Consider the following 20,250-nt stretch of genomic DNA (forward strand, 5'->3'; position numbering starts at 1 on the left):
CAAGTGACATGGATTTAGACCCCATACACACTATTAGATTTTCTGCAGATTTTTGTCTTCAGATTTACCAAAACCATATAATATCAGGTAAAACCTTAAGAGTTTCAATTTGTATGGAATCAGGCAGGCGCTTGCACTAAATGGTTTTGGTAAATCTGAAGACAAAAATCTGCAGAAAATCTAATAGTGTGTATGGGGCTTCAATTTGTCTGTTGCCCAGCTACAGTGACCTGGTAGCCTTTGGTCAGCTGAACCCTTTACTTTTGCTAGCAGCCAGTTTGTGAGTATTCAAGGCCTGGCCTTGTACCCCAAGCTAGGTTTCCCCTGCCTTGCCTTCCAGACAGTCCTTGGGTGCCTTCAACTCACAGTCTTACAGTTTCCTTGCCGCATGCAGTTCACCCCTGAGGCTGATTCTGACATTCTGGAATTTTGCCCTTTGCTTGAGCCATTGCCATCCTTAGAGTTTCCCTTAGCTTAGATTGTGGCCCTCTCTTTGTCTGCATCCCATGAAGATTTCACTGCAGTCATGCAGGATATTATGGGTCTAATTGCACAATTGATTGTTGACACTGACCGCAGACGCCATAAGCGTGTTTTCATGTCTTCTTTAGTGCCTCATCCAATCTGCCTGTAGCCTCTGAGCTTTCAGCTACTGAAGCTGTTTGATGCCAACATGTAAAAAGTGGCTGCTTTGCATCCCCTTTGAGGAACAGAGTCTCTTTGGAACTGCTAATCAAGGATATCACCAGGGGCAAGATTACCCATCTGTCTCAACAGAATAAGCCTAAGGCTCCATTCGGGAATGCTCATCCCTTTTCAGAGGCCAAGAAGGGTTCCTTTTGGTTGCAACAAAAGATACCCTGACTGGAGGATCATCTGATAAACATTCAGGCAGAAAGTGATCTACACTGATCATCAATGAGCAATCTGAAGTCTTGCCAAGTCTGCACTGGTCTTCTGTTCATATGTTCTATAAGTTTTTTACCAGGTGGAAGTTCAGGCCTCTTCTGATGCCAGCTTTGGGCGTAATGTCTTTCAGGTGGCTCACTGAGCTGCAGGTAGTCCCCAGTTCTGTTGTTTCTTGTGGGCCTATTAGTATTTTCTTGCTGTTGCCCACCCACAGTTGGAAAGCTTTTGAACTTTCAAACAGTCTTTGAACTTTCAAACAGTCTCTGAACTTCCTTGTCCCTCTGTGAACTCCAAGAAATGGATTTTGTGGTAAGTACAATATTCCCATTTTAGTTTGTACATATGTTGATTTTGTTGTACATATTTTGGTTTGGTTACAGCTGAACTTTTTTTTTTTTTTAAAATACCCTTAAGAGATAATTTATTACTTATTTTATGATTTACAGAACTTTTTTTTTTCTGCAGCTTTCTGGTGATCAGGGTTCTCCAGAATCAAAGAAGCCAAAGCGGACAGGGGAAATGTGTGCCTTTAATAAAGTGCTTGCTCACTTTGTGGCCATGTGTGATGCCAACATGCCATTTATCGGACTTCGAATGGAGGTGTGTCTGTGTGCTGGTTTTTAAAAGAACTTAAATGTACCTAAATGTATGCAATGTGTTTCAAAATGTACAGTTTTTTTTTGTTTTTTTTTTTATTTCTGATTTCATTGTGCAATCAGGTTGTTTTGAAATGAATCAGGCTTACATCCAGATAGCTTGCAGATACAAGCTACATGTATATACATACATGTATACAGAGTCTGTATCACTTTATCTGTCTTAATACTTTATTGTGATCAGGAACACAAGTTTGAAAAATATTTTTGCTATGTGTATGAGTATTCTGTATTTTATCCAGCCAGCATATCCAGCTTTATTTCATCAGATGCACAAAGATGAACATCAGTTTTGAGAGTTAGAGTTTGAAGATTAACATGAAAGGAAGGAGGTTTTAGGAATGAATTATCCAGTTATATTTCCTCTGTTGCTAGCCAGGTGATCTTTGTTTCAAGTTGGAACATTTTTTTTTTTTTTGTCTCTGCAGTTTTCCAACCTGAACATTCCTCATCAAGGTGTACAAATAGAAGGGGATGGCTTTAGTCATGCTATCCGAGTACTAAGGTAAACAAATTTATTTTTATTTTATGGATATTTGTGAATTGCATCACAGAAGTTAGAGTTGGGCGATAGCCTGTCCTTGAAAGAATTATCTGTGCACTGGCACTTGCTTGATGGTGACAGCAATGCACAAAATCTCCCAGTGTGAGTGCATCTGACCTGGCAGCCTTGAGAGGGGATTGTGGTGTCACACTGGGGGACCTGCACACACTTTTTGGATCTTTTTAAGCATACCCTTTGTTGCCCAGTCTTTGCAATTTACAAGAGAGGGTCCGCCAGTCTGGAGCATTTTCTTGAATGTGCGGACATTTTCTATCTATTAAACTAGTGTCATGTGCCACTTATTAGGGGCTCCCATTTACTACTCAAACCCTAGTGTGTCTTTTTCCTATCTGAAGCGACTTGGATCATTTCATTATTGTACATCATGGGACACAGAGCCTTAAGTAATTACTTAATGGGTTATAGGCCACCTTCAGGTGTTGACACTGGTAAACCCAATCAAAGGAAGTTTACTCCCTATATAACCCCTCCTCCTTCCAGGAGCACATCAGTTTTTTCACCAGTGTGTAAGGTGTGGGTCACGAGTGAAGAAGTGCTCTGAGGAGCTCCAGGAGGGATCCATGCAGGAATGAAATAGCCTCCATAGAAAGAACCCAGATCCATCCAAAGTGCCACTGAGGCTTGAAATGGATGGTACCTGGGACCTTGTATCCGTAGCACGAGGCTTTGCCTATAACACCTCTTTGAAGGGCTGGACCCCAGGAACCCAGGGCTTAGGTCTTGCTACATTACCTAAAGCTTCCTAATGGGGTGCATTGTACAGAGCCCAAGGGAGTGGAACCCCTTTTTAGGGACCCGGTCCTTGAAGATTTGCTAAACGCAGCCCGCTGTGATGGGTGAAGGTCGGATTTTCTGTTAATTCAGCAAAATCCTGCGGCGAGGATAAGGTAAGGGAAGAAACTTGGGTATTAAAAACATCTATGTATTTGTTCCATTAAAGGAAAAAATGTTGTCATGCCTTAAAATCTGCACTAGATGGGGTCTATGCACATACCTTACTCTGTTGTCTTCACTGTTAGCTCAGTCCGTGTCTGGTTGCACAGCGTGTGGAGGGAGACATGCAAGGTTAAAAAAAAATCTGCAAAAAATGTCTTTTTCTCTCTCTCACTGATGGGACCAGAGGGCTAGGGGGACAGCAGCGCTGCACCCCCCTTACATTACCCATCCCCCCCCCGCTGTGGGGGATGTGGAGGTCCCACTATCTACCCTCTAAAAGTTTGTTTTTACTGTGGCTGTATTTTTTAAATCTGTGCTTCTACTGCATTACTCTCTGCCGTGTTGGGTCTGGGACCCGAAAAAGGCAGCGCTCAGGCGTGGGAAACATTTTAAATAAAAAAGGGGTGGTATTTTTTCGGATGGGGGCGTGGCGTAAACGCAGGTGCCGTGAACGTTCACGAGGACGCATGCCAGGCTAAAAGCAAATAGATAGTACAGCTGTGACAGTTTCTCCTCTGCTGATGAGGAGGAAACAAGCTGCCTGCAACACAGGGACACACGAGCTGTGGGACACGTATGGGTTGCAAAATGGGCATTCCTGATTCAGGAAGGACACTTTTTCCAGCACTAGGCTGAACTTTATAGCGGCTTTAAAAGTCATGACTATTTTTAGCGATTTAGTGCAATTTGTATAGTGCCTCTGTTTTTGTACTTAGGACTATGCCTACCAAGAAAGACGCCACAAAAACCAAAAAAGTAAAAGTTTCACCCCCAGGCATTAGGATCTTGAGCTGCATTTCCATGCTGTTATCCTCGCCTGAATTGCCAATTATGGAAAGCCAGGGTGAGCCTTTGGAACAAATTGATGATGCAGCTGCCTCTCACATCTCAGCACCTGTATACCTGACTGAAGATGCTCTTTCCTCCTCCCTCCAGGGTCTGAAAGAAAGATTAGCGACTTTAATCGCATCCTCCATTCAAATGGATTGGAAGCGTACTAGGTCCCCTTCCCCCACTTCAGAAACTTGGCAAGGGGAACAGTGGGCACATGATGAGGTGTTACCCTCAATCGATCAGGAGAAAAAGCAAACCAATGATTCCTTTGCAGAGCAAACAACAGTAGATGAACCTTTTTCAGCCTCTCAATCTGAGAAATTGCTGATACAATCTTACAGAAATGGTTCGTTCCACTTTCATGCTGCCTCTAACAGAGTCTCATGAAAACGCGGCTTCTTCCTTGGGTTCTTTAAAAACCTTCTCATCCTTTGCATGCGTTTCCTGCACATGCATTACTAGAACAGCTTATTTTTGCTGAATGGGATCACCCGGATAAGATTTTCTCCCTCCTAAAGAGATTTTCTCTCTATCCTCTGAAGGAGAAATTCTCCAAGAAATGAAAAGTACCAGCAATTGACGCTGCGATTTCCAAATGTGTATAATAACCTAACTTGTCCTGTAGAAAAGGCACAGATGCTTAAGGATCCAACAGATAAGTTGGAATCCCTGCTAAAATCTGCCTTTTCCATAGCGGGTGCCGTCACTCAGCCCGCAGTCACCGCAATAGGCATCTGTCAATCCCTAAAGGACCAATTTAAACAGGCCCTTAGAGAGCTTCCTGCACAACAAGCTCAGGATTTGGCTGAACTACCTAAGGCATTATGTTTTGCCATAGATGCCATTAAAGATTCTATTCACCAGGCATCCCACCTTACGCTTATGCTTGTGCATATGCGTAGAATCCTGTGGTTACAAAATTGGTCAGCTGAAGCACCATGTACAAACCTCCTAACTGGGTTCCCCTTTCATGGGGAGCGACTATTTGGAGAAGACTTGGATAAATATATCAAGACAATTTCTAGTGGGAAAAGTACTCTTTTACCAGTCAAAAGAAAATATAAATGCTCTTCATTTAAACGGGCTCTTCACCCTGCACCAGGGGTTTCCGCCTCTAGGCAGTGGCGACGGCCTCCTCTGTCAAACTCTAGAGGAAGATCTCAGAGTCAGACCCAGGCTCAAAAGAAGCCTTGGGGTAGGAAATCTGCAAAACAGAATCCTAAAGCCTCATCATGAAGAGGCAACCCCCCTCACCAACGTGGAGGGGGAGACTTCTGTAATTTTGAGAAATCCGGGAAAAGGGAAATTCAGGACAGATGGGTCATCTCTACGGTAACGCTGGGGTACAAGCTGGAATTCGGGCCTTCCACCGTCTCGTTTCCTGAGGTCAAGCGTTCCCAAAGATCCAGAGAAAGGACAATCTTTGTTTCAGGCACTAGACCGATTAATATCTCAAGGGGTGATCAGACAGATCCCCACAAAAAAGCAAGGTTTGGGGTTTTATTCAAATCTTTTTATGGTACCAAAACCAAATGGAGACATCTGACCCATTCTAGATCTAAGAAAGCTAAATCAGTTCCTGAAGATCCGCTCCTTTCACATGGAGGCAATCAGGTCAGTTTCTATCCTTCTAGGAGGAGAACTTCTGGCGTCAATCGACATCAGGGATGCATATATGCAGACTTTCTGCAGTTTGAGTTAGAACAGCAGCATTTCCAGTTTATAGCCCTACCCTTCGGGCTAACCACAGCACCCCGGGTGTTCACCAAAGTGCTGGCCCCACCTCTAGCCAGGTTAAGGGCACAGGGCATAACAGTCGTAGCGTACCTAGACGATCTATTGCTTATAGATCGATCAGTGGCTCATTTGGAGCAAAGCGTATGCACTACAACCAACTATCTGAAAAAGTTGGGTTGGATTCTCAACCTAGAGAAATCTTCCTTAATACCGCTAAAAAATCCGGAGTACTTTGGTCTGATCGTAGACGCAGCCCAAGAAGGGGTGTATACAGGCATTTCCAGTACAGGAAATACATTGTACTCAGCATCCGCTGATCTTTATGGGGCATTGTTTTGCTAGAAAAGTAATACATATTACTAGAGTGCCTCTGCCTTTGTGCTTAGCACTATGGCTTCATTCAAAGCAGTTCCCTATGCCTAGTTCCATTCAAGACTGTTGTAAAACAGTATCCTGTCTGCTTAGAACAAAACAATTCAAGCTTTAGACTTGCCAACGCAGCTGTCCCCAAGAGTATCCCAAAGCCTTACTTGTTTGTTACTAACCCAGAATCTTCTGAAAAGAAAATCCTTCAGACCTGTCATCTGAAAAGTGGTAACGACGGATGCCAGCCTTTGAGGCTGGGGAGCAGTACTAGCAGTGATAACTGTCCAAGGACAGTAGTCAAGAACCGAAAGAACCTTGCCTATCAATATCCTAGAGATTCGAGCACTATGTCCGGTTCTAAAAAGCCTGGACTTGAGGTTACAGAATTGTCTTGTCAGGATTCAATCCGACAATGCCACAGCTGTGGCCTGTATCAATCCCCAAGGGGGCACCAAAAGTCTCTCAGCAGAGAGAGGTGAACCATATTCTAACGTGGGCAGAAAGGAATGTTCCATGCCTTTCGGCAGTCTTCATTCCGGGAGTAGAGAATTGACAGGCGGACTACTTAAGTCGCCAGAAGTTATTCCCAGGGGAATGGTCTCTTCACCCCGATATATTTCGGGCTGTTTGCCAAAGATGGGGGACTCTGGACGTAGACCTTCTAGCATCCAGGTTCAACACGAAGTTAGTCAACTTTGTGACCAGAACAAAGGATCCATTTGCATGTGGAACGGATGCGTTGGTGACCCCATCGGATCAGTTTTCACTAATCTATGCATTCCTCCCGATTCAGTTGCTGTCTCGACTTCTTTGCAGGATCAAGTTGGAAAGAAAGCCGATCATTCTGGTGGCACCAGCATGGCCCAGAAGGTCATGGTACGCAGAAATCATAAAGATGGCAGTGGAGGGCCCATGGTCCCTCCCACTATGGCCAGATCTGCTCTCTCAGGGACCAATATTCCATCCTTCCTTACAGTCTCTAAATTTAATGGCTTGGCTATTGAAACATGGCTCTCCGGGTCAGTTATCGCTACCTTGATTAATGCTAGGAAGCCAGCTTCCAGAACTATAGAGTCTGGAGGGCTTATGTTTCCTGGTGTGAATCCAAGGGTTGGCACCCTCGAAGATATATCATAGGCAGAATTCTTGCCTTTCTACAGTTAGGGGTACAAATGAAATTGGCCTAAAGTACTATTAAAGGCCAAGTCTCAGCTTTATCGGTCTTATTTCAAAGACCACTTGCTACTCAATCTTTAATACAGGGCTTTATACAAGGGGTGACGCGGCTTAAATCCACCTGTCAATCCTCCCTTGAACCATTGGGACTTGAACTTAGTTTTGTCTGTGTTTAAAAAAACAGCCAATTGAACCGATGCAACATACTCCCCTAGTCCTTCTGACAAGGAAGTTGGTATTTTTGGTTGCTATATCCTCAGCAAGGAGGATTTCAGAATTGGCTGCTCTTTCTTGTAAAGAGCCATATTTGATTTTTCATGAGGACAGAGTGGTGTTACGCCCTTGTCCAGGTTTTTTTTGCCAAAAGTAATTTCGGGTTTTCACCTGAACCAAGATATTGTCCTGCCATCGTTTTTCCAAAACCATGTTCCAGGGAAGAAAAGTCACTACATTGTCTTGATGTGGTGAGAGCAGTGAAAATCTATTTAAAGAAAACTGCTCAGATTCATAAGACTGATGTCTTATTTATTCTACTAGAGGGTCCTAAGAAAGGACAGGCAGCGTCGAAATCCACTGTCGCTAAGTGGATTCGGCAAGTGATAATTCAAACTTATGATTTAAGGGGTAAGATTCCCCCGTTTAAAGTTAAGGCGCACTTTACCAGGTCGGTTAGTGCTTCTTGGGTAGTGCGTCATCAGGCCTCCATGGCTCAGATCTGTAAGGCCGCAACTTGGTCTTCAGTGCATACATTCACAAAATTTTATCAGGTGGATGTAAGGAGGTATGAGGATATCGCTTTTGGGCGCGGTGTGCTGCAAGCAGCAGTATAGATCAGTGTTTCTCAACTCCAGTCCTCAAGGCGCCCCAACAGGTCATGTTTTCAGGACTTCCCTCAGATAAAACAGCTGTGGTAATTACTAAGGCATTAAAACTGATCAAATCACCTGTGCAAAATAATGGAAAGCCTCAAAACATGACCTGTTGGGGCGCCTTGAGGACTGGAGTTGAGAAACACTGGTATAGATCCTCAAGTCTGGGTGTACCCTGTGGGTTGTTTCTCCCACCCCTCAAGTGGCATTGCTATGGGACGTCCCATTAAGTAATTACTTAAGGCTCTGTGTCCCATGATGTACGATAAAGAAAATAGGATTTTTATTACAGCTTACTTGTAAAATCATTTTCTTGGAGTACATCATGGGACACAGAGGTCCCTCCCCTCTTTTTTGGGATTTAAGTATATTGCTTTGCTACAAAAACTGATGTGCTCCTGGAAGGAGGAGGGGTTATATAGGGAGTAAACTTCCTTTGATTGGGTTTACAAGTGTCAACACCTGAAGGTGGTCTATAACCCATTAAGTAATTAATAAGGCTCTGTGTCCCATGATGTACTCCAAGAAAAGGATTTTACAGGAGGTAAGCTGTAATAAAAATCCTATTTTTTCTATCTGGACATAGCGCTATAAGAATTAGAACTTGGTTATATTTTTGGTCTCCTGAGGAAGCCAATAAACGAGACTTGCATTAATTTTGCTGCAGTTTGGCCTAACATCCTTACTTCACTTTTAGAATTGTGTAACGTATACATGTATGAGTATTTAGAAGTTGTTGCCTAGCAGGTTGGGCGCTATTTCAAGGAGCCCCATATACTTTATCTGACACTGTATTGTATGTGTTACTAATGTTTTTATGATGTACGAATTCTTAAGGAATCATGAAAAAAAAAATTGTTTGCTATTTTAACCAGTCAAGTGTTTCATTTTTCTGGAGTTGTGTGTCACCTTAGGGTCCTTTTCTTCATTTTTTTTTTTTTGTTCTTTTACATAGATTTATGGATGTGGTGCCATTTCAGTGATTTGTACTCTGTATTACTCCTGGAGACTTTTGATTTTGTGCCCTAATTGTAGCAGGTGATGTTCAAAATAGGAAGCATCACTTAACTTTTTTTTCCCCCTGTTATGTCCACTCTTGGCTTTACATAGACTGATGCAAATTGTTGACATTAATATTGGGCTGTTTTATGCTGAAATGTTATAGCTACTAATAAGAGTAACAGTTTATCTAGGTCTTCAAGTTACAAATATTTGACCGATCTGATAATGATGTGGAAACGATTTTCTGTGCGATACAGTAGGAAAGCATCTGACATTTTTTTCTTGTCTAAAGGGTTCCTCCATGTAAAGGGATAAGTGAGGAAACACAGAAGGCATTAGAACAGTCTCTACTCGATTGCACTTTTCGACTGCAAGGCAGGAATAACCGAACATGGGTTGCAGAGCTGGTGTTTGCAAACTGCCCACTTAACAGTACAGCCTCCAGGGAACAGGGTATGGCACAGTCTTTCATGACACATTGCTTACTCCACATTTAGTAACAGTATCTGAAAAATCTATGTTTATTCTTGCTAGGTCCAACACGACACGTGTACCTGACTTATGAAAACCCCCTGTCAGAACCTGTAGGAGGAAGGAAAGTAGTAGAAATGTTCCTAAATGACTGGAATAGTATTGCTCAGTTATATGAATGTGTGCTGGAATTTTCCAAGTGTTTACAAGGTAACATTTCTTTGATTATTCTGAAAGTAAAGTATTTACTTGTGAATATATTCTAACTTTTTTTTCTTGTCCTTCCAAAGACATACCTCATCATTTAAATCAGTTTTCTGAGGTTCGATTGTATAATTATCGCAAACTGATTCTGTGCTATGGACAAACAAAGGGAAGCTCGGTAGGTGAATTGGGCCTTTTTATTATTTTAAGGTGTTATAGAATTTTTTAGTTAACTTTAAGTGGTCTCATTTTAAAAAGATTCCACTTCTGCTCCTCACTCATTATAGCAACACACATGGTTCCCCTCCACCCACAGCTTGTGGGTTTATGGGGAGTCTGCTAGATGCACTTTCAGGACTCATTTATGCCTTCTGGTAAGGTTTTCTTAGGACCATTGTGTGTCAAAATTTGGAATACTGTCTGCTAAACCATGTAACGAAAAAAGGGGTGTGTACAGAGTAAATAGTAGGAATGACTTTTAGGCCCTATGCACACAGGCATCATAATTTGCTGATGTTTACTCAGGAACTTGTGTGTGAAGACCTGAGTAATGTTGACTATAGGGTGTAAAGGTGCATAAGTGTATAGACGAGTAACATTCTTCTTCATTTCTAGCGTGGTAATATACTCATTTATACCAACGTAAACATGCTTATAGACAAGTAAACATGCATATGGAATAAATTACTGCATTCAAATGTAAAATTTTCTATTTTTGTTATGTGGCTCGGTACTCATACCTGTATTACTGATCTTTGTAAGACAACAATGCATCTCATTTCAAATCTGTGAAAAATGTGGCCTTTTTTTACTCCCATGTGCAATAAGCCTTATGGTGGTGACCAAGAGTTGAGCTTTCATGAAAAAAATATTTTCTTCTTAAATGTCATATTAAGGTTTCTTGCACACTGTACTGATATAGGAGAATCAGACATCCCTGCAAGAAAAAATGCAATGATGGGCTGTATATCATTTGCAAAGTATTTGCGAGTATGCACACACAAGCAGGAAGCGTGGCATTTTCCTGCATTTGTGAGTATCCACGCATTGAAAGCAATGAGCTGCATTTTAAATCAGCAAAAATGCTGTACTGAGCGTTTTCAAGCTACTTCGTGCAAGAGGCCCACCTTGTTTTTTTTTTCTGTGCCTATATCGCCTCGCACAATAATGGCTTTTAAGCATATCCGAGAAACGTTTTTGGGATTTTAAAGGTGCACAAATACAAGAAGAATGTAAAAAAATATATAAATTTATTTAGAAAACATTAAAAACAGTATATAGACATGAATAAATGATCATACAATACATAAACAGGTGCAAACTGATTGAATCTCTCTCACTATGTTTTAATGTTTTCTAAATAAATATATATATATATATATATATATATATATATATATATATATACCTTTGCCAGTATAAGGGATGTGGTGCTAGATGATTCTCAGATGCTCAGCAAAAATTTCTCTCCTTTGACAATAATGGCTTTTAAGTTTGGCAGACTGCCCAGAGTTAGTAGTAGAAGTAGTAAACTTTTTTTTTTTCTATCTCTCTACCTGAAATGATAATGTGATCAGGGGAGCAGTCCTGTGGTTGGCATACATAGTTGTGTATATTGAAACTTTGAAATCGAGACTGCCTTTCTCTCTTTTTCTTTTCTTTTCCATGCTCCTTTTTTTTGTAACATTAAATTTAAATGCTTAATCTACAGTAGGGAATCTAATAACATTTTGAAAATTGATGGTGTACTTGTCTTGTTTTTTTTTTTTTTTTTTTATTTGTTTTTTTTTGTTAGTGTTCAAGTGTTTGTTTTTTACATTGCAGATAAGTATTCAGTGGAATTCTATTAACCAGAAATTTCACATATCCCTTGGGACCACCGGACCTAACTCTGGTTGTAGTAATTGTCACAATATCATTCTTCACCAGCTACAAGAAATGTTCAACAAAGTCCCAAATGTGGTACAGTTGTTACAGGTAGGTTATTTAAATGGATTGTTTTATTGACACTGAGGGATAGACTTTTAAGGTGGATCACCTCAGCAAGATTTGTATACAGTATGTTGGTATTGCAGTTTATTTTTGAAAGTCTGCTGATCTCTTGCGATAAAAATATATCCCTCTATAGTGTGTGCTTGTCTCAATCCAGAACGCAAAGTGTAATTTCTGTCCACTGCTTCATTCCTCTGCTATCGGCATAAACCACTTCTGACTAGTTTTCCTGACACCAAGAGAAAAATGGTGCCAGGGGAAGGCACAGTCTGACAGCCTTATCTTTGTTGCTGTGTGAAGGAAGGTCTGTCCTCTCCCTCCAATTAGCTCTCAGAGCTTTCCTCACTGATGTAAGTTCAGCTCTCCACCCCCTACAACCACTTTTAAGCGGAGGTCCACCCTAAAATAAAAAATTACATTAACATTCTCAAAAAAATATATAAAAAAAAATTTGAGAAAAAAACATTTTTTTTACTTACCAGAAACCCCTGTTGCTAGGCAGTCTTCCTAATCTGCCTCTTCCTATTCCACGGTGCTTCCTCCTCTTCGGCGAGCTGCCCCCTTGTCTTCTGGGACATGTTTGTGTCCCAGAAAACAACAGGGCCATTCATAAAGCGACGCGCGTGCGCAGTAGGAAATGGGCAGTGAAGCCGCAAGACTCCACTGCCTGTTTCCCTTTGTTAAGATGGCGGCGCCGACAAGCAATCCGATGGACGGATCGGCCTCGGGGGGCCGAGTTTGCGGGCTCCCTAGACAGGTAAGTGTCCTTATTAAAAGTCAGCAGCTACAGTGTTTGTAGCTGCTGACCTTAAAAAAAAAAAAAAAATTGCGGCTGGAACACCGTTTTAAAGCAGTCATAATTTTGAACGTGTGCCATTAATATTTACACTTTCAAAATGGTTAACTGTTTGAGGATTTTTGAAATATTGTTTTCTTGTTCCATTGTGGTTTTTGTTTTTCTTTGCATACATAAACTGATTCTCTGCACTCTCTTTATTCCAACAGGTTTTATTTGATACTCAAGCACCTTTAAACGCTATCAACAAACTTCCAACAGTACCGATGCTGGGCCTGACACAGCGGATAAACACCGCCTATCAGTGCTTTTCTATACTTCCCCAATCTCCTACCCATATACGACTGGCCTTCAGAAATATGTATTGTATAGACATTTATTGTAGAAGTAGGGGTGTGGTGGCAATACGAGATGGAGCTTACAGCCTCTTTGATAACAGCAAAATAGTTGAAGGATTTTATCCAGCTCCAGGGCTAAAGGTAAATTTTTTTACATTTGCTTTCTTTTTATGTTTTCAATTTCTCCACTTTTCATTCCTCTCTTCTTCTTACGCCACCTTTGTTCAAGAGTGTTTTCTTTTATTTTTAGACATTCCTGAATATGTTTGTGGATAGCAATCAGGATGCACGGAGGCGATCGGTTAATGAAGATGACAATCCACCATCACCTGTTGGAGGAGATATGATGGACTCATTGCTATCCCAATTTCAGCCACAGCAGGTGATCGACATACATGCCAAAGTTTACATACATAATTGATATATACAATGTTAACCAGACTGTTAACTGTCTTACATAATTTTTGTTATCTGCTTAGTATGTTATTAATATGCTATTAAAGGCTGATAAAATGTTACATATTTAGAATATTAATGTTTCCTGTGACTAATTAGCTAAATATGTAATGGTTTTATTTTATGTTCCCAGTTTTCAAAACAGTCGGGAGCTTCTGGTGCCTATCCACTTACTTCTCCACCTTCTTCATACCATAATACTGTTACACCGTCACCAGTAATGATGCACACACAGTCACCAGGTGAGAATATTTGTAATGTATATGTCATTCACTTCTCTTACTTTTGCTATGGAAGCCATTGCGTCATTGTATCATTAGGCAGTGACTGGGTTTACTACATCCTCCCAGTGACAGGAGTGCTTCTTGGTAAAGTAACTGAATCAAATTTGGTTTTCTGCTTACAAAATCAAATTTAAAAAAAACAAAAAACTGTCTAACCTGCTGTTTAATAATGGCTGATCAACTCTAAACAGCACAGCCAAGCAGCCCTGCAGTTTTCCTCACTTTCAGTTCAGTTTTTTTTCTTTTTTTTTTTTTTTAAACACAGAATGGCCTAGGAAACCCATAGCTTTTTATATTGTTTTTAATGCAAACATAAAAAAAAATTGTATATCTCACCACCTGAACACCCATAATTTCTCACTTGAAGACATATTTGCAAACTGCTAGTTTGGTTTAACAATTGTATATGGTAGTTCTATATATTTTTCTCTTATGTGAATGTCAGCACAAAATAATACAATGATCATTATATGCCCTTATCTGTGTGTGTATATATGTATATATGTATGTATATATATATATATATATATATATATGTGTGTGTGTGTGTGTGTATATACAGTGGGGACGGAAAGTATTCAGACCCCCTTACATTTTTCACTGTTATAGTGCAGCCATTTTCTAAAATCATTTAAGTTCATTTTTTTCCTCATGAATGTACACACAGCACCCCATATTGACAGAAAAACAGAATTGTTGACATTTTTGCAGATTTATTAAAAAAGAAAAACTGAAATATCACATGGTCCTAAGTATTCAGACCCTTTGCTCAGTATTTAGTAGAAGCACCCTTTTGATCTAATACAGCCATGAGTCTTTTTGGGAAAGATGCAGCAAGTTTTTCACACCTGGATTTGGGGATCCTCTGCCATTCCTCCTTGCAGATCCTCTCCAGTTCTGTCAGGTTGGATGGTAAACGTTGGTGGACAGCCATTTTTAGGTCTCTCCAGAGATGCTCAATTGGGTTTAAGTTAGGGCTCTGGCTGGGCCATTCAAGAACAGTCACGGAGTTGTTGTGATGCCACTCCTTCGTTATTTTAGCTGTGTGCTTAGGGTCATTGTCTTGTTGGAAGGTAAACCTTCGGCCCAGTCTGAGGTCCTGAGCACTCTGGAGAATGTTTTCGTCCAGGATATCCCTGTACTTGGCTGCATTCATCTTTCCCCCAATTGCAACCAGTTGTCCTGTCCCTGCAGCTGAAAAACACCCCCACAGCATGATGCTGCCACCACCATGCTTCACTGTTGGGACTGTATTGGACAGGTGATGAGCAGTGCCTGGTTTTCTCTTATTTCTCACCATCTTGGTGTTTTTTTTTAGCAAACTCCATGCGGGCTTTCATGTGTCTTGCACTGAGGTGAGGCTTCCGTCGGGCCACTCTGCCATGCCACTCTGCCATAAAGCCCTGACTGGTGGAGGGCTGCAGTGATGGTTGACTTTCTACAACTTTCTCCCATCCCCCGACTGCATCTCTGGAGCTCAGCCACAATGATCTTTTGGGTTCTTCTTTACCTCTCTCACCAAGGCTCTTCTCCCCCGATAGCTCAGTTTGGCCAGACGGCCAGCTCTAGGAAGGGTTCTGGTCGTTCTAAACATCTTCCATTTAAGGATTATGGAGGCCACTGTGCTCTTAGGAACCTTAAGTGCAGCAGAAATTTTTTTGCAACCTTGTCCAGATCCTTGCCACAATTCTGTCTCTGAGCTCTTCAGGCAGTTCCTTTGACCTCATGATTCTCATTTGCTCTGACATGCACTGTGAGCTGTAAGGTTTTACATAGACAGGTGGCTTTCCTAATCAAGTCCAATCAGTATAATAAAACACTGCTGGACTCAAATGAAGGTGTAGAACCATCTCAAGGATGATCAGAAGAAATGGACAGCACTTGAGTGAAATATATGAGTGTCACAGCAAAGGGTCTGAATACTTAGGACCATGTGATATTTCAGTTTTTCTTTTTTAATAAATCTGCAAAAATGTCAACAATTCTGTGTTTTTCTGTCAATATGGGTGCTGTGTGTACATTAATGAGGAAAAAAAATGAACTTAAATGATTATATATATATATATATATATATATATATATATATATATATATATATATGACCTTAAAATCACTTTAACAACGGATGGGTCATTAGTTGTCAACGGGCTTCCCCCGCTGACAGCTGAATGAAAAAAAAACACATTGCTGGCAATAAAAAAATGTAAAAAAAAAAAAAAAAATTCCAAAATTTTGGATGCATAATTTTTAATGTCGAACGTATGTTCCTTGCTTAGGAACACAATTTTTAATCCAGCTGTTATGGGTAAAGTTCTGCTTTAGGTACAAACTTTTTTAACCACATGCTGACCGCCGCATGTAGATATACGTCGACAGAATGGCACGGACAGGCAAATGGGTGTACAGGTACGTACACGCTGCCCTGCCGCGAGCTCCGTGATTGTGCCCGTGGGACCCGCAGACTCTATGTCCACTGGTGTCTCGCGATCGTGTCACGGACTTGAAGAATGGGGAGATGTCAGTGTAAACACAACATCTCCCCGTTCTTCCTAGTGACATGTCACTGATCGTCTGTTCTCTCTCATCGGGAGCAGCGATCAGTGAGGTGTCACTCGTAGCCACGCCCCCTAACAGTTAGAATCACTCCTTAGGACACACTTAACCCCTTCTTAGCCCCCTAGTGGTTAACTCCTTCACTGCCAGTTACATTTATACAGTAATCAGTGCATTTTTAATCGCATTGATCGCTGTATAAACGTGAATGGTGTCAAAATAGTGCCAAAAGTGTCCGCCATAATGTCGCAGTCATGATAAAAATCGCAGATCACCGCCATTACTAGAAAAAAAAAATTTATTAAAATGCCATAAATCTATCCCCTATTTTGTAGACGCTATAACTTTTGTGCAAACCAATACACGCTTATTGCGATTTTTTTTTTTTTTTTTTTTTTTTTTTACCAAAAATATGTAGAAGAGTACGTATCGGCCTAAACTGAGGAAAAAAATGTTTTTTAATATATTTTTGGGGGATATTTATTATCACAAAAAGTTAAAAATATTGCTTTTTTTTTCAAAATTGTCGCTCTTTTTTTTGTTGATGGCGCAAAAAATAAAAACCGCAGAGGTGATTAAATACCACCAAAAGAAAGCTCTGTTTGTGGGAAAAAAAGGACGTCAATTTGTTTGGGAGTCACTTTGCACAGCCGCGCAATTGTCAGTTAAAGCGACGCAGTGCCAAATTGCAAAACGTGCTTTGGTCTTTGGCCAGCCAAATGGTCCAGGGCTGAAGTGGTTAACATAAATGAAATGTGGAAGGGGTAGACTTTTTTAAAAATATTTTTGGGTTCTTGTTGCTGTCTCTCTGCTGGGGAGATGCACTAATGGGCCTGTTGACGGTTGTCTTCGGTACAAAAGAGACATTCAAACTTTGAGTTGTTTCAGGAATCAAAGGTGAGAGGACATCTTACAGTGGGGATACTTATTTTGGTGGCCACTGTACAAGAGACGATATCCCCTCGCCATTTCCTTTCACATCCTGCTGTGTCTGTGGAGAGGAAGTGAAGGGAAACCTCCCCAACTGGATATAGACCGTAAACAAATACTTCACAAGTGTCATAACCATTCTTTACTCTATCCAAAACTTGAAGAAAAAAAACTCTTTAAATGTGCCAAGAGCTTACATTTATTACAAAGTATTAACCTCACTTCTCCCTGTTTGACTCTAAACACACACCTTTTCCCCATTTCCCACCCTCCAGGCCCTGCAGAGCCCTTGTTTTAATACCTTCTAAACAGTGCAAACCTGTTCCATAACAGTAAAGTTCTTGCAAGCTGTGTGTCACTGTCTATTGTGAATATTACAAAATATTCAGTTTTTCCAATATTTGTGCAGCTGTCTTTCTGGACAGAACTAGAGAATGTGTAGTTACACCCATCCACACAGGAAACAAAACTGTCACACGTTTTAAAGAGAAGACCCTTGTAGAAGCCAGCCACATATTTTGTTTCTTGGGCAGGTTGGTCAGGATTACAGAAGGCTATCTCTGCTTTCTGTTTCTAAGGGAAGTCTACGTCTCTGACCCCTAGGATGTCCTCCTTGTACCTAGGCTTATTCCATTTTAAGTGCTTGGAGAAAGCCAGTACTGTCTGGTGTCTGCACCCCCCTTAAGAGTTTAGCTGTGGTATTCTGGTAGAGGAAAGTGCATTCTACAGTTGTCTAGTTTTTCAGCTCTGTTATCTGCTCTTATGCCAACCTAGTAATGTGCTGTCATCTTCAACCTCTTATGCAAGTGGTAAGGAGATGCACGAGGAAGAGCACAATGATTGCAGTGAACTATTTGTGCACATCCTGATTTGCCATGATGAGGTGGCTACAGTGAAGGAGGGAGAAGATGAGCTGGCCTCAAGATAAAAACTGCCTTAAAATCATAAAGTTAAAACTTTTTTTACTCTAATGCATTCCCTACATTAAGGTAAAAAATGTCCCACTACCATTTCCTTACACCCCCCCCAAACACATACTGGAGCCCTCTCTCGATCCAGCACTGTGCCCATCTGCAACAGCTCTGGTCTCTCTTCCTTGGGTTCACAGGAGATATTTAGAGCAGAGAGAGCCATTGGTTCCTGCTGCTGTCAATCAAACCAATCCTGTGAGGCGGGAGCAAGGGGTGGTGCTGCACTGTGTGTGTTTATAGATGCACACAGCCTGACTTGGGAGCACACCCACACGTGTCCCCCATGGTAAGCGGCTTCTTACAATGGGGGCCAAAGGGAGAAGGCGTGGACAGCGTTGGTGGGGAACCCCTAGGAGTGGAGGTTAGTGACCGCTCTTTGAAATTCCATTGCTCAGAACAGGTAAGTAAACCTTTATTCGATTTTATGAAAAAAGCCTTTACAGCCACTTTAACCCCTTAACTCCAACCGTACACACACATGCGGCCCCTGCTTCAAGCAGCTGCAGGCATCACCCTGGTACTGTTTTTTTTTTTTTTTTTTTTTTTTTTTTTTTTTTTTTTTTAGAGCTGGCGGTTGGCTCTTTAGGGATAACAACCGATGCGGCTAAAATCCGCTCGGCAGATATCCCAAAGGAGCGGGGTGGTGTTGGGGGGGACGTCCCCGCCGCCTTTTGCCGCTCTTCCCGGGCCTCCCGACCCACCACGTCACTTCCAGTTTATCCCTCCATAAAGAGTGCCTGTCACCACTTATTACTGTAACAAAGGGATGTTTACATTCCTTGTGACAGCAATAAAAGTGATCAGAATTTTCTTTTTTTTTTTTTTTTTTTTTAATGCGGAGTTCCACACACATTTTCACTTGCCTATATCTAATTTCACTTCCTCCTATAGGGGGCCGTGGCCGCAGACGTCATTTCTGGTTTTGCATTGGCTCCTGGGAGATCAGATGCCCACACTGGAGATGGCCGCGCTGTGAAGAAACTTTACAAATTAAGAAAACAATACTGCACAGATAGAAAACTGGGCATAGTTTACAGCAGGCCTTTGTTACATTGCATGAGGCATGAGTATTTTAGGGGTATCTTTATCTTAAAAATCATATTTCGGCCAGAACTCCGCTTTCAAGTGACAATGTAAAAAAAAAAAAAAAGATCGCAAAAGCATGTGAAGGTAGCGCCTGCATATGTAAATGGTGTTCAAATCACACATGTGATGTATTGCTGCGATCGTTGGAGCGAGAGCAATAATCCTAGCAAAATACCTCCTCTGTAACTCTAACCTGGTAACCGTTAATTTTTTCTTAAAGCATCGCCTATGGAGATTTTTAGGCTCCGTAGTTTGTTGCCAATCCACAAGTGTGCACAATTTCAAAGCATGACATGTTGGGTAACTATTTACTCGGCGTAACATCATCTTTCACATTATACAAAAAAATTGGGCTAACTTACGGTATTAGTTTATTTTAAATTCATGAAAGTGTATTTTTTCCCAAAAAAGTGTGTTTGAAAGACTGCTGCACAAATATCGTGTGACATAAAATATTGCAACAATCACCATTTTTTTCTCTAGGGTCTCGGCTAAAATATATAATGTTTGGGGTTCTAAGTAATTTTCTATCAAAAAATAGATTTTAACTTGTAAGCAACACATGTCAGAAATGGGTTTAGGCATGATGGGGGTAAATAAGGTGGATCTCCTGAAAGCTGTTACAGTGATGCTTGGCAATTAGGAGTAAAGGATACAGAGTTCCCTGCTTGATCACATGTATCAGAGCTTGCATATACAGGTTAGGTTATCCTGGGGAACAGGGTTCTCAAGGAATAAATCTTCATTTCACAAACCTAAAAAAAGTCGTCCCCCCCCCCTTAAAACATTAAAGAAAAATAATTCACTTTGATGAAGACACCTGTGGAATAGAGTTCTCAGACTCAATGTGGCTTTTCATTAAATTTCCTTAAGTTCTGACCTGGCTTTTGAGGGAATGACAATGTTAAAAGACTAGAGGATATTCTCAAAAGGGACTAGGAATTTAGCTTCTCAAATTTGAACACTAGCTTGCACAACTGAAGGCACACCCAGGAAGCTAATCTTGAAGTCTTTTTGTGTATGGATTAAATGGGCATTAAATCCAGCACCAAAAATGTAATATATTGTAGCTTAGCAATCATTAGATGTTGTGGCTGTATTCATTTTTTTTTTTTAGGC

The 20,250-nt window shown here is 41.0% G+C and overlaps 1 protein-coding gene across 4 annotated transcripts in view; it reads left to right on the forward strand.

Moving 5' to 3' along the window:
* Positions 1–20,250, forward strand: part of MED14 (mediator complex subunit 14) — a 104,143-nt gene that overhangs the window by 63,777 nt on the left and 20,116 nt on the right. For all 4 annotated transcript variants that reach the window (XM_073616323.1, XM_073616325.1, XM_073616324.1 and 1 more), the window contains exons 15-23: positions 1,375–1,509; positions 1,994–2,070; positions 9,343–9,503; positions 9,585–9,731; positions 9,812–9,903; positions 11,550–11,702; positions 12,723–12,992; positions 13,102–13,233; positions 13,441–13,549. In XM_073616323.1, coding sequence (XP_073472424.1) covers positions 1,375–1,509; positions 1,994–2,070; positions 9,343–9,503; positions 9,585–9,731; positions 9,812–9,903; positions 11,550–11,702; positions 12,723–12,992; positions 13,102–13,233; positions 13,441–13,549 — 1,276 coding nt within the window. The remainder of the gene's footprint in view (positions 1–1,374; positions 1,510–1,993; positions 2,071–9,342; positions 9,504–9,584; positions 9,732–9,811; positions 9,904–11,549; positions 11,703–12,722; positions 12,993–13,101; positions 13,234–13,440; positions 13,550–20,250) is intronic.

The sequence above is a fragment of the Aquarana catesbeiana genome, linkage group LG02, assembly GCF_042186555.1.
Source record: "Aquarana catesbeiana isolate 2022-GZ linkage group LG02, ASM4218655v1, whole genome shotgun sequence".
NCBI classification, from domain to species: Eukaryota; Metazoa; Chordata; class Amphibia; order Anura; family Ranidae; genus Aquarana; species Aquarana catesbeiana.